This window comes from Lampetra fluviatilis, chromosome 13 (assembly GCF_964198595.1).
Source record: "Lampetra fluviatilis chromosome 13, kcLamFluv1.1, whole genome shotgun sequence".
Taxonomy (NCBI): domain Eukaryota; kingdom Metazoa; phylum Chordata; class Hyperoartia; order Petromyzontiformes; family Petromyzontidae; genus Lampetra; species Lampetra fluviatilis.
In genome coordinates, this window is record NC_136287.1 from 4,076,311 (window position 1) to 4,089,298 (window position 12,988).

The 12,988-nt window shown below is 43.9% G+C and overlaps 1 protein-coding gene across 1 annotated transcript; it reads left to right on the forward strand.

Annotated features, from left to right (window-relative positions):
* Positions 1-160: 160 nt before the first annotated feature.
* LOC144935444 (four and a half LIM domains protein 2-like) lies at positions 161-12,981 on the forward strand. Its single transcript, XM_078862083.1, has 6 exons — positions 161-312; positions 4,915-5,069; positions 6,846-7,032; positions 7,555-7,724; positions 10,483-10,666; positions 12,145-12,981. The coding sequence occupies exons 2-6, from the start codon at positions 4,920-4,922 to the stop codon at positions 12,285-12,287; spliced, it is 834 nt and encodes a 277-aa protein (XP_078718209.1). The 5' UTR covers positions 161-312; positions 4,915-4,919; the 3' UTR covers positions 12,288-12,981.
* The last annotated feature ends 7 nt before the right edge of the window (positions 12,982-12,988 follow it).

The window sequence follows — 12,988 nt, forward strand, 5'->3', positions numbered from 1 at the left end:
ATCCATTCGGGAGGCAACACCAAACAAACATTTAACGCGGTGGGTGTGCGTTCGGCTTATTTTAGCCTCGGTGATTGTGACCAGTATGCCCTATCTGCACGGATGCGAATGGGCGGTGAGTCAGGCTCTGTTAGCAGCCCTCACAGCTGCCCTGCCCGCCGCTGGTCCAATCGGAGGGGAGGTTGCGACGGGTCACGGATTGGGTTTTAAAGCGAGGCGGGAGCGCGAGACTCACACCAGCAGCTGCAGGAGCAGCACCAGCAGCAAGCAAGCAGCCACCACCACCTCGTCGAAGAGCTTCCAAACCAACAGGTAGATCATTGCGACTCCTATAAAGTCTTGTTGACAGAAACCCTCTTACAACAATGTACGCGGCATCTACCGGGGGTTTAAAAAATATATTTGTTTGATAAAGTTGTTATGTCTTCTTGGTTCTTTCGGTAAAGTCACGTAGAAGGAAAATAATAAAAATAAAACATAATAAAATAATTCTCACGACGTTTCGGCCACAACGCAAGCAGCCGTCCTCAGGTGAAGAACAGGTCTGTCGGAAAGACAGCGTCTGAATGACCTGTTCTTCACCTGAGGACGGCTGCTTGCGTTGTGGCCGAAACGTCGTGAGAATTCTTTTATTATGTTTATTTTATTTTATTATTTTCCTTCTACGTGACTTTACCGAAAGAACCAAGAAGATGAATCCCTGCAGTCACGAAAGCTTTAAATCGAAATTTAAAGTTGTTATGTTTTAAAAGTGACGTGATTATATACACTTCACTTTTTGATAGTAATATATTTAAAAATGTTATGAATTTAAATGGGCGATAATTTGTTGGATAGTGAATATACTACCAGGCTGAAATATTTCCCAAAATCCTTTGTCACTAATATTGATATCACAGTGTTGTAACACATGTTATATATTTGCAGAGAGGAAAAATATATCTTAACACATGTGCATATAAGATTGTCAGAAAATGTAACCTCAAATTTTTTTGTGTATATGATATATATCAAGTTCTATGATCTTGAGTTTTGAAAACAGTGTTGAAGATATTGTCCTGAACAATTGTTACGCAGTGCTTTAAGCATTTGTGGAATGTCTGCAAATATTAGCCATATGATACAGAAATGTACGTGTTGTACTATTGTCATATTTATTTCTACTGTAATTTTTTTACGTAAAATATACCATTTTTAACTGTCATCGATATATACAACACATGCACTGTGCTGTTTTAATATTCGGTATGTTTACTGTTTCATTACATTTTTATCAATGGAAGATGTATTTAATATGGCTTATATTAAATACTGTCCACGATCAAATCACCGAGAATGCTTGGATGGGTGACCACCAGGTACAGACAGGGTGCTCTCGGGGCTTCGTTGTGGGCAGCAGACGGCAGTGCAGCAAAATCCACTGTTGTACTGTACTTCTATGCTCCTCCGTCTATGTTCCTCGCCTTCAACCCATACTGACTAGAGTGGTCAAATATGGTCATATAACCCCCAAGATCCTCATTCAGCAGTGGATTGATAACACGGCTGCACATGTACATATTGAATGCTGTATAGTGAAAGTATGTATGTGCAATTTATGTACACATATACACACGATTAATGTTGTATATGTATAATAGAGGACGAGTTTTACGCTTCTTAGATGTATTATTCGTGTATTAAATGTACATGTATGAAAAAGCCATTGCCTAGGATTTTGTGGTGGACTAACCAATCAGAGATCAAACTCTCACAAGACGTGACGAAAAGCCCGTCATAGATCCCAGAGGTCTAAAGGATGCTTTTCGTAGTTCTTTGGGATTTTACGTCATGGAGATATGGTCATTTTAAATAAACCTTTATTGTTGAATGAGAAAATACATGAGCATAAAGTTACTGCATCAGGTCCCAGAAGTGGTACACGCTATGTGGAGCGATGGAGGGAACAGTCGGGTTTCTAACCGCACAGCATCGTGGGACTGGTGCCAACAGCTGAGGTTCCAGCAACACAAGACAGATTCACCTTGTCGCAATCAGATAAGATGTCCTCGATCTTGAAAAACATTCTAATCCGGACGAGGTGGTGTTCACATGGAAATATATTCATGGCTTCTTTTTCTCCAGAAACCACCGATAACACTGCATTCAACTTTGATGTGGCTATGCACAAGTCACTCGTCAATTAAACAGTGTCCATTATTTATATCGCTGATCTCGAAAGGCCACAGTCGTCACTGCAGATACAGCATTTCCTCGTTATTCACGAACTTGCTATCCGCGATTTTGGCTATCCGCGAATCGTATCTGGAACTCTACATGACTGCATCGAGAGTGAGAAAGAGAAATAAAGTAAGGAGATAAAGTTATGATAGAAAATGTTTTGGGAGAAAGTGATGAGATAAACGGATGAAATAAAGTTATGAGATAGAAAGTTATGAGATGAGAGAGATGAGAAAGATAGAGATATATAACTTATTGAAGCTTTAGAAGAATCAGCAGACATTGCGCGTACGATATTCGTAGGCCAATGTCATTATCCGTGAAATGTGCTATTCACATATGATGACAATGAATTGTCACCATAAACTCGCCTAGAACCATGTGGGCACAGACCTTGAGTAGTATTGTATCGAGTCTCAGAGGAGGGGATTCCAATGGCCCCGCGATTCATGTGGAGATAGTTGGAGTGAGGCGTCAGGGTGTGTGGTTGGAAGGTGAGATGACAGAATCCAGTTTCTAATTCCACTCTTCTAAAAAAGCAAACAGGATCCATGAGCGTGTGCCAGGGAGAGAGGGCCTCGTGAAGGGCAACGAAAGCATTCAAAACATCCCAACGCTGTGGCAATGGATCAAATGTCACAATTTGTCATGATCGCTTCATTATGGAAAATAAAACAGAACAGCCATCCGACAAATGACATCGGTTTTTTTCTAAGATGCTATTCTCACAGAATCGCACGGATGCTGGTACTGGTGGAAAGTATGTTTTTGTCTTTGTCACAAATAAAATAATTCGGTTAAGTTAGGTACATGAATGTAAACTGAAAATCCATTACTGGTGATTATATGTGAATACTGCACCCGATCTTGTTTGTCTTTCCCACATGCAATCACTATATTTACGTACCAACAAAATATGTAGATATACAAACAAACTATGAATATATTTCAAAGGCATAGATACACTCTGGTAGAGAAAAAAACTCACCGTGCAATAACGTGATCACACAACCATATACATTTACATTACATTTAAAAGTCATACATTCCTATATATCACCATGTGGCCAGGCACATTTGCGCACCCCATGAGAGTTGAAATAGGCTCCCATTGAGAGGCGAGCCAAGTGTGTTTGCAAATTATCAGGATGAGGGCAAATTTAGAAACAAGCGTCACGTCCCCCACTCCCCACATCCCCCCCACCCCCTCCCGTTCCACATTCTACTCGAGCCACCCTCTTTACAGCCGAACCCAAAAGACCAAACGCCTCCAACAAAACAGTCTGCTGCTATGACTCCGCTGGACTGCACTTCCTAAGCGACCAAACATGAGACCTCAATATGTAAATCTGATCACAGCTCATTCCATAACAAGCAAAGCTAACCATTCCATCCTCAACGTTCATACAATCAGTGTGCATGCTAATTCGGGCTCGTGGACTGTGTTGCATTTATACTTTTTGCCGACACTAAAATCGGCCGTTTAAACAAATAACTTAAGATCGATCCGAGTCCATGTTGCCAGTAAGTTGTTGGTGGAGAGTGAACGAATTTTTGTGTTTGTTTGTACAAAAAAAACACATGTGTGTTTCCACGCATGTGTTTTGTATTTTGAACCACCGAGAATATTGTGCATCTGTACGTTTCAGGGTTCGCGTGTGTTTACCATCGCACTGTTATTGATGCCACGGTTCGAGGCTGTGTAACGAATGTCAGTCAGTCTGGCCGTAACCAAATGCGAGACAACGTTCAGCGTGACCTTTGCTGGCCGCGGCAGAGTGCGCATAATCTTTTAATGCAGTTCAATTTAAATCCAATGAGATCACGTACCTCAGAAACCCTACTCCAGATAACGCCAAAAATCATCACGTACCAGATATGTTCAAGGGGGGGACTGGCACGGAGGGCTGAATGTCAGCGTTGTGCTTCTAAAATTTCAACTGAAGTTGAGACGACACTTCTAAAATGTTCAAGTGGCGAGAGGGGTGAGACTCAATAAAGTAGTGGCTTATAAACTCACTGAAGTCGATAAACGCATTGACTCTTATCTATCACACCTTCAATGGTGCTGTTTGTTGCTGAACCTTTGGCCCTGTGCTCAGCAACTCTTATAAAAAGAATATGGCCACTGATTTGTTTTCTTGTACAAGCCACTGACTGGCCTTAATTCGTTAACACAGGTCAACTTATAAGTCCTTGCACTTGTAAGTTGTAACTCCTGCCATGCCATGCATGCTCCATTACCACACACTGTTTCCACCCCCACGGGTACGTGTGTCCGCGTGTGCAGGAGGGGCCACGTGGACAAAGTCTACAAAATCGCCAAATATAACGCGTCCTGTCCGACCCTCATCACTTTCACGTGAAATTAGGTCGAACTTAACCTCTCTCAATAGCATTCAATTGCAATGAAGCAACCTTAAGTTGTTTTCTTTCTTTCTATTGCAATGCCCCTAATAATTATTAAACCGCCAAGACTGTCTGTCTCCAGTAAAATTAAGTGAACCACGGCGGTTTGGAACAGGGTGACTGTGGTGCTTAAAACACAGTAGAATGCTACGCATGCCAACGTTGGCATACATTTGTGAAAGTGAATGACAGCCGGACCACGGACGCCAAAATTCATGGTGGCTTTGCAGATTTTCGTCTCACGGTGTGCGCGTTGGCTGTGTGTGTGCGGGCGCGCGTGTCCAGCGCAAATGTCGGAGCGCTGTGAGCACTGCGTGACACCGCTCGCCGGTAAGGAGTACGTGCTTAGGGAGTGCAAGCCGTACTGCACCGAGTGCTTTACAAAGCTCTTCTCATTCCTGTGCGTGGGCTGTGGCAAAACCATCGGTGCAGGCACCCGGGTAACGCAAGCACACGCACACACACACGCACACACACGCACACACACACGCGCACACACACACGCACACACACGCACACACACGCGCGCGCACAAACAACCTCAGCAATGCAAGCACAGCACCAAGACGCACACACACACGCGCACATGGACGTACACACTTCAGGCCAGGCATCAGCGTTAATCCAGGCATAGGCATTCGCACCCAGCGAGCGAACCTCCGTATTATAGCCGTAACAGATTGTTGGGGCAAGTGCTGTTAGCGAGCACCGAGATACACACATATACACACACATTGGTACACGAATGCATCAATATGGTGACATGGTGAACACATGCTGCATGCTGGTCAGTAACCTTTGAAAAACCCAAGGACCTGCATTCAACCCACTCATGCCTTCTCAGTCACCCGAGACATGACCCACATGCATGAGTGCAATCCATCATCGCAAGCGTGTTTATAACGCGGGAGGTATAGGTCCTGATCCCTGTGTGCACAATGCACACCGGCCCAAACGCACACAGTGGACATTTAATGCCCTTGTATGTATATGAAGCAGGCTATTTATATGTGCTGACGTAGCAACTAGAAATAGGTGATATATTCATTTCTTTAATTGCTCACAAAGCCGCAGATGTCCCACTCCCTTCCACCAAGTCCCTTCACACACATCCCATTATTTTTCTCCCAGCTGCCCATGTCCGTAACAGTAGAGCTGCAGCACTTGTGGAAGTTGTAGAGGTCCCGCTGACAAATTCCATCCGCAACTGACTCGGCCACCAGATCCAGCCAGTCTCCACAGTCTGCCCACAGCCATTGAACTGAATATTGCAAATCGCTGATCGTTTTTATAGCAGCTATAAGATGAAGTGGCATAAATGCCACAATGAAGGGGCATTTAGATGTATGCAAATTACGGGTACGGGGTGAAGACGTTAGTTATTTGTCTAAAAAACACAAGCGAGGTCTTATATAAGGACCAGAGGTGAGAGGACAACTATGTGTTTTACATTTGATAGTATTATTATTATTTGCCCTGTAGGGGTGTCCTGTATATGTGAGCGCTGTGATGTTTGGTGTACCGTACATTCATCCCTACGCACAATAAATGTGCGACCCTAGACAACAAGAAGCAAAGAGTGGCAGAGGTGCGTACCGTTTGATCGCATTCACATAACTGTGAATTTATGAAAGTTGCGTTCTGTAACACACATTTCATATGTATGTAGTAAGTAAAAAAAAAACATGCAGATGTTTGCTTAAACTTATCAATGCAGCATCTTTGTGGCCCATTACGTAAAGCACTTTTATATCAAACGAATATTAAACCTAGAAAGAGACTCACAGGGCAGAAGGATGTGAATCGTCTTGAATTGCTTTCGACCACCGCTGCATAAAAAATTAACCCGTAAAAACAAAGTTGTTCACTATAAATCCTTTATATGCGTGGCATCGGTTTTATTTTATTATTAATTTCTGTTTTTTCTTGAGTAAGAGTTTCATTTTTATCACATTGGTATTTTAAATTAAATATGACATTTTTTTTTCCTAAAAAGTGGAACATTTTGGGAAAAAATTTCACGAAAATAATTGTCACGCACAACGAGTCTGTGTGCAAAATATCAGCTCGATTGGATCACGGGAAGTGGGTTAAAAAACTACCGAAAGATTTGCACGGTCGTAAGCGTGCAAGCAAGTGAACTTAATATAAAGGATTTAAAAAACCATCTTGCTCGATCGGCCGTGCGATGGGTCGACGGCGGCGGTGATGTGCAGAAGCTGAGCCTCGACAACCTGCACTGGCACGAAGGCTGCTTCAAGTGCAGTGAGTGCGCGACGCCCATTGGAGCCGCCACCGAGTACCTCCTCGAGGGCAAGGAGATCGTCTGCAAGAGTTGCGCGATATCGCCTACAGGAGGCATGGGGGACTCGTGCGTGAGCTGCAAGCGCGGTATCCGCGAAGGTGAACGCCTTACACGCCACCCCCCCCACCCCCGTGCATACATTACACCGCGGCAGGTTTGTTACATATATATGTATTTTTTTTAATGGGGACGCATCAATTATCAACTTTATTTCCGTTCTCGATTTGAAGCTTTCGTGACTGCAAGGATTCATACTCTTAAGTATTTCGATAAAGTCACGTAGGTAAAAATAAATAAAAAACCTAAATTATAATAATAATAATAAATAATAATATAAATTAAATAATAAATCACGACGTTTCGGAGGCAACATAAGCTTCCTTCATCAGGTGAAAAAAAGGCACAGCAAAATAACTGAAGTGAGAGTTATTTGTGTTGCTAATAAACATGAAAATCCAATTCACACTTAAGCACAAAAACAAATGGACGTGTCCCATCTTTTCTGTTTTCGTTCTACGTCTCTCACATCACGACATTTATGTCTCACCTCCATCCTTTGTTCCCAATTCCTCTCCATCTCGCTGCGTCCACACCCCCCCCCCATCCGAACATTGGCACAGGTGTCGCCAAGGTGGCTTACAAAGGCCGCACGTGGCACGAGCGCTGCTTCGCGTGCGCACGCTGCATGGAAACCATCGGCACCAAGAGCTTTGTGCCGCACGGCGACGAGATCTACTGCGTGTCCTGCAACGAGAAGAAGACCGCCACTCGTTGCTTCACCTGCCACAAGGTGCGCCAAGCATGGGTGAAAAAACCCCGATTTTTCCAGCGGCAGGCATCGTTTTTTTTTTTATACAATTAAACCCGATTTCTGGGAATTAAAACCTGGTTTAATGAATACGAAACTCTGATCCAAGGCTTAGGCTGCTTCCTCGTCGGTGCTGCTATCGTACTCGGGGCCGTCGGGCACGGGGTAGTCGTAGAATGCGGCGGGCAGGTTGGTCGTGATGAACACGAGCTTCTCCATAATCGTGGGCGCCAGTGAGTTCCTTCGCTTGCAATGGATGAAGCCCATCGTTGAGAAGTGCGGTTCTGCAATTAAAACCAATTATACCGGATTTCTCCCAATCTCAGATGATCGGGTTTAATATAAAAAGACAATTAAACCCGATTGTAAAAAACCCGACTGTGCCACCCTTGGCGCCAAGTCGGATGGCCGATAGGTTCAATGAGTGGCCGCCTTGTGGCGTAGGGCAAAGTGGTTGCTGACCCATGACCTGCGAGCCACCGGCAGTCCACGTGGCCGTGGGAAGTCGCCTGCCAAACTGGTGCAGATGCTACGATTGCTGTGATTTCTTCTTCTATTCTTAGGTTTTTTCGGTAAAGTCACGTAGGTAAAACATTAAAATTAATAAAAGTAAAATAAAAATATAAATCAATCACGACGTTTCGGAGGCAACACAAGCTTCCGTCTTCAGGTGGAACCGTCACAGCACGATAGCTGTATCAAGTGAGAGAAATTCCAAGAAACAGTATTTGTATATTTTATTTTACTTTTATTAATTTTATTTTTTTACCTACGTGACTTTACCGAAAACAACCTAAGAATATGAATCCTTGCAGTCACGAAAGCTTCAAATCTAGAATTTCTTCTTCTTATTCTTCTTAACCACAAAACACCATACACAGTAACTTCTTCTGCATGGTGGTCCGCCAATATATTGAGGGCTGACTGGTCCGTGGGTCGAGGAAGATTGGGAAGCACTGGTGTAAAGACGTAGTAGATTGGATGCAAGGTAGAAACACAAAGGGTTCTCATTCATCGCTAAACACATTCGTCAATAACACGACGCCATTAAATGAAAAACGACATAAATAGGCTCCGTTTGGGGCAATATATTTTCGTTACTTTTAAGACCACAGTGTTATCGACGAATATGTTTCGTTTTTAAAGTTCTGCTTGTGCACCACTGCCGAGTCAGCATCGCCAAATAAAGTAGTGTAGTACTGCATTATAAGAATATAGTGGAAGATGGTCACTGTTGTTTGTAAGAGAAGCGATTTAAACTTAAATTTCGATTTAAAGCTTTCGTGACTGCAGGGATTCATCTTCTTGGTTCTTTCGGTAAAGTCACGTAGAATGGAAATAATAAAATAATAAAAATAAAAAATAATAAAATAATTCTCACGACGTTTCGGCCACAACGCAAGCAGCCGTCCTCAGGTGGAGAACAGGTCTGTCGAGAAGACAGAGTCTGAAACTTCAGACTCTGTGACTTTACCGAAAGAACCAAGATGACGATTTCAACTTTTGAGAATGAGGCAAGCCGCAAGGTCACGTTGTCACACTGCTGGGAGACGATTCCCTATTAACAACGCAACTGCCATATGATACACAAGGCAAACAGTGCTCGTAGGGACCGTCCATAAATGACGTCACGAACCTGGGGGGGGGGGGAGGGGTCAGACATTTGTGACGATGTGTAACGAGGGGGGGGGGGGGGTTGAGAAATGTGACGTCACATCAAAATGCGCAACTTTAAATAAATATCAACAATTAATAGACTTTTTAATAAATGTTTTCTCATACAACATCAGAGTGCAGCGCCACATTAAATACGCACGACAATGACAATAGTTTAAAGCGATTTGAAGCATGTTTAATTTTGGGAGGGGGGGCAGAGCTTTGTGACGTCATATTTGAGGGGGGTCTGACTTTTTGTGACGTGTGACGAAGGGGGGGGGGGGGTCAAAAATCGTCCAAAATCGCGTGACGTCATTTATGGACGGCCCCTTACGTTTGAGTAATGGGCTGTGCGTTATACGTCGTCGGTGAGTGTCAGTCAGTTCGCTTATTTCAGATGAGGCCCATTGAGGTAAAGAGCCAAAACAGCCGCATTGTGGAAGGGATTTCTGCGTGGCAATCGCACCTCCGATTATCACGGTTGGCTACGTACGGTGCAAAAGAAGTTCATACACACATATCGCCGTGGCGCTTGTGCCAGGCTAGGTGCACTTTGAAGCCACGTAGACTGGGGAAGGCTTGTTGATAGGCCATGGGACAGCCGTGGGTGTTAAGGTTTGACATACTTGGGATGACTGGCACACGTACGTATGTATCCAAAATGTTATTTTATTTATCCGGGAAAGCCTCAAAAGATCTCCAGACTATTCATGAGAGTCCTGCATTGGGACGTTTCAACATACATAGTGGCAGCATGGGGGGCAGTTGTGTGTGTGGAGAGGTGTGTGTGTGGGGGGGTAATCTCTGTATTCTCTGACGGCAATGGGACATGTATGTATGTTGAACTTCTTTTGCACCGTACGTAACCAGCCGTGCTGAGCGAAGGTGCTGGATAAAGAACAAAAAACCAAACACACAGAAGCAGTCCCAAAGAAACGAGTTCTCAATCGACCCACCCGCTTGTGGTCTTCCCAATACACTCCACGTATCAGTCTCGCGCCAATGTATAGTCGCAGTAGTAGTACCGTGGATGTTACTTAAGACTCCTCGCTCATTGACATCCATGAACCTTTTCTCCCTGCAGCCGGTGACGGAGAAGGGAGTGGTCTACAAGGAGCACACCTACCACCGCGACTGCCTCGTGTGCATCGGCTGCAACACGCCACTGGCCGGGTTGAACATGTGCACGCGTGGAGAGCTGCTCTACTGCGAGCCCTGCTTCGAGAAGAAGTACTCCAAGAAGTGCACCAACTGCAGGCAGCCCATCAGTAAGACCCCGCGCGCACGTGGGAAATTCGTGTGGCCTGATAATTTTTCGTTCCGTTTGGATTTGAAGCTTTCGTGACCGCAGGAATCCATACTCTTTGGTGATTTCGGTGAAGTCACGTGGGTAGAAAATAATAGATCCACGACGTTTCGATCGCAACACAAGCGATCGACATCAGGTGAGACAATAATTTCTAGATTGCAAGGATTCATACTCTTAGGTTTTTCGGTAAAGTCGCGTAGGTAAAAAATAAAAAATAATAGAAATAATAATGGAAATAAAATAATAAATCACGACGTTTCGGAGGCAACACAAGTCTCCGTCATCAGGTGGGGACCATCACAGCTAGCTGTTACCTACGTGACTTTACCGAAAAACCTAAGAGTATGTGACAATCGCAGCAGGGAGACTGCTGAAACTCACCTGATGATGCTCGCTTGTGTTGCGATCGAAACGTCGTGGATCTATTATTTTCTACCGACGTGACTTGACCGAAAGAACCAGAGTATTTTCTTCCGTTATTTTATTCATATTTAGTGACTCGCTTAACATTTTCTCCATGTTGTACTCCGATCGTTTTTGTTGTTGTATTGTTCGCTATTGTGACTTGCTGACCCACCCCACATTGGACATCTGTGGGAAAAAGAGCTTCATAGCTCATCGGATTCCTCCAGTCTAAATAAAGATTCTCATTCTGATATGTACGCGTGACCATTTGGGGCAACATTGATCCGGACCGCTCTCAAGTCTCACGCATTCAGTGCGAGATTCGCACATTTGGCTGATGTCAGAAATCGATGCTTTTTAGAGGAAGCATACAACGTTGAGCCTCTCCTTTACGCTCCACCACTTCCTGCTGGTCTCGTGCCGCCACTAATCAATCTCACGGCCACCGTTATGTTCCAACCAGACAGGTGTGGTGCTCACTGCAAAGGGCCCGATGTGGCACACGGGGCCAGATCAATGGGGAAGTTGCTAAGAATAAAACATCAAGGACACACAGTAGCACAGCAGGCAGAAGTGGGGTCCGTCAGTCGTCATGATTTAAACAGATTGAAAGGAGAACAGAAAATGCATGAAGCTGCTGCCAGTCCACCACAGCCAGTAATAAAGGTCGAAATTATTGTCTAATTCCGGAGTAAGATGTTATTGTAAATATATACTTCATATATGGAAAACCTGATGAAAGTGTAAGCCCTACAGGACTGGATATCAGAAAAAAGGCTTGATATCCATTGATCGAAAGCCACAATAATAATAAAAAATAATAACAATATCACGACGTTTCGATCGCAACACAAGCAATCGTCATCAGGTGAAAAACATAGCGGAAGAGCTGCTGAGGCAGGGAGTTACAAAGGTTTGAGATGGGTGTAGCCCAAGGGTCAGCGGGCGGGGCTAGAGATGAAATTTAACATTTTTTTTGCTGCGATTGTGATCCCAAAACCAATGCATCTCCTTCCCTTCTGCCTTCCACAGCTGCGGGAGCAAAATTTTTGACGCACGACTCCCTCGAGTGGCACACCGAGTGCTTCAAGTGCAAGCGCTGCGGCCTCAACATGGCCGGCAAGGGCTTCGTGGCGCGCGGAGACGACATCTTCTGCGGCGACTGCGCCAAGTGATGGGAGACGAGCAGCCATTCGCAACAAACACCTGCACAGCATAATACAAGCATCGTTGCCATCGCTCACCGCAGCACATGTGGAACGCGACATGTGCCATGTGTTCGGGGGAATGCTATTTCAAATGTTGTTTGTAAGGTTTAATTTTACGTAAAATATGAACGTGTAGCTATGCAATCACAATTTCGCGTTGAATTTATTTGCATGTTTTCAAGATGTGTACCGATGTCGATATTCTCAGTGAGCTTTAACCAACGAAACTACTTTTAATTTGATGAAACCAAAGCCATATTTGAAGTTTATTTTGTTTAATCAGGTGACAACTCAGAGACCAGGATGAGTCATTTGCAAAAGTGGTCTGGGTCACCAAATTTACAAAAGCAAAATAAATAAAGTTACAGCAATGAGGCAAATATGTGTTGGTTTCTGAAAAAGAATGATCCCAATGACTCTACTACATTAATGATGCATCAGTCCATTACTTGACATTGTATTGGCTAAAATGAGTGTTTCACAGCCGGTATATTATTTTCATTGTAAGCAGATATGAAGCAGCTAGTTATGGGATTTGCCTAACATGCAAGAATTTTGCATATTGATTTGGAATGACATGAAAGAGATTTCAAAAATGTATATCGTACAAATATACATTTTTACTGCATGTCTGTGTGCCACACTTTCAATAAAGTCTGAAACTGGAA

Bases quoted from the DNA above. Each gene is read 5' to 3' on its own strand.
- LOC144935444 (XM_078862083.1), top strand. From the start codon at position 4,920: ATGTCGGAGCGCTGTGAGCACTGCGTGACACCGCTCGCCGGTAAGGAG. The intron at 5,070-6,845 runs GTAACGCAAGCA...GGTGATGTGCAG, and splicing joins CCATCGGTGCAGGCACCCGG to AAGCTGAGCCTCGACAACCT. The intron at 7,725-10,482 runs GTGCGCCAAGCA...TTCTCCCTGCAG, and splicing joins GTTGCTTCACCTGCCACAAG to CCGGTGACGGAGAAGGGAGT.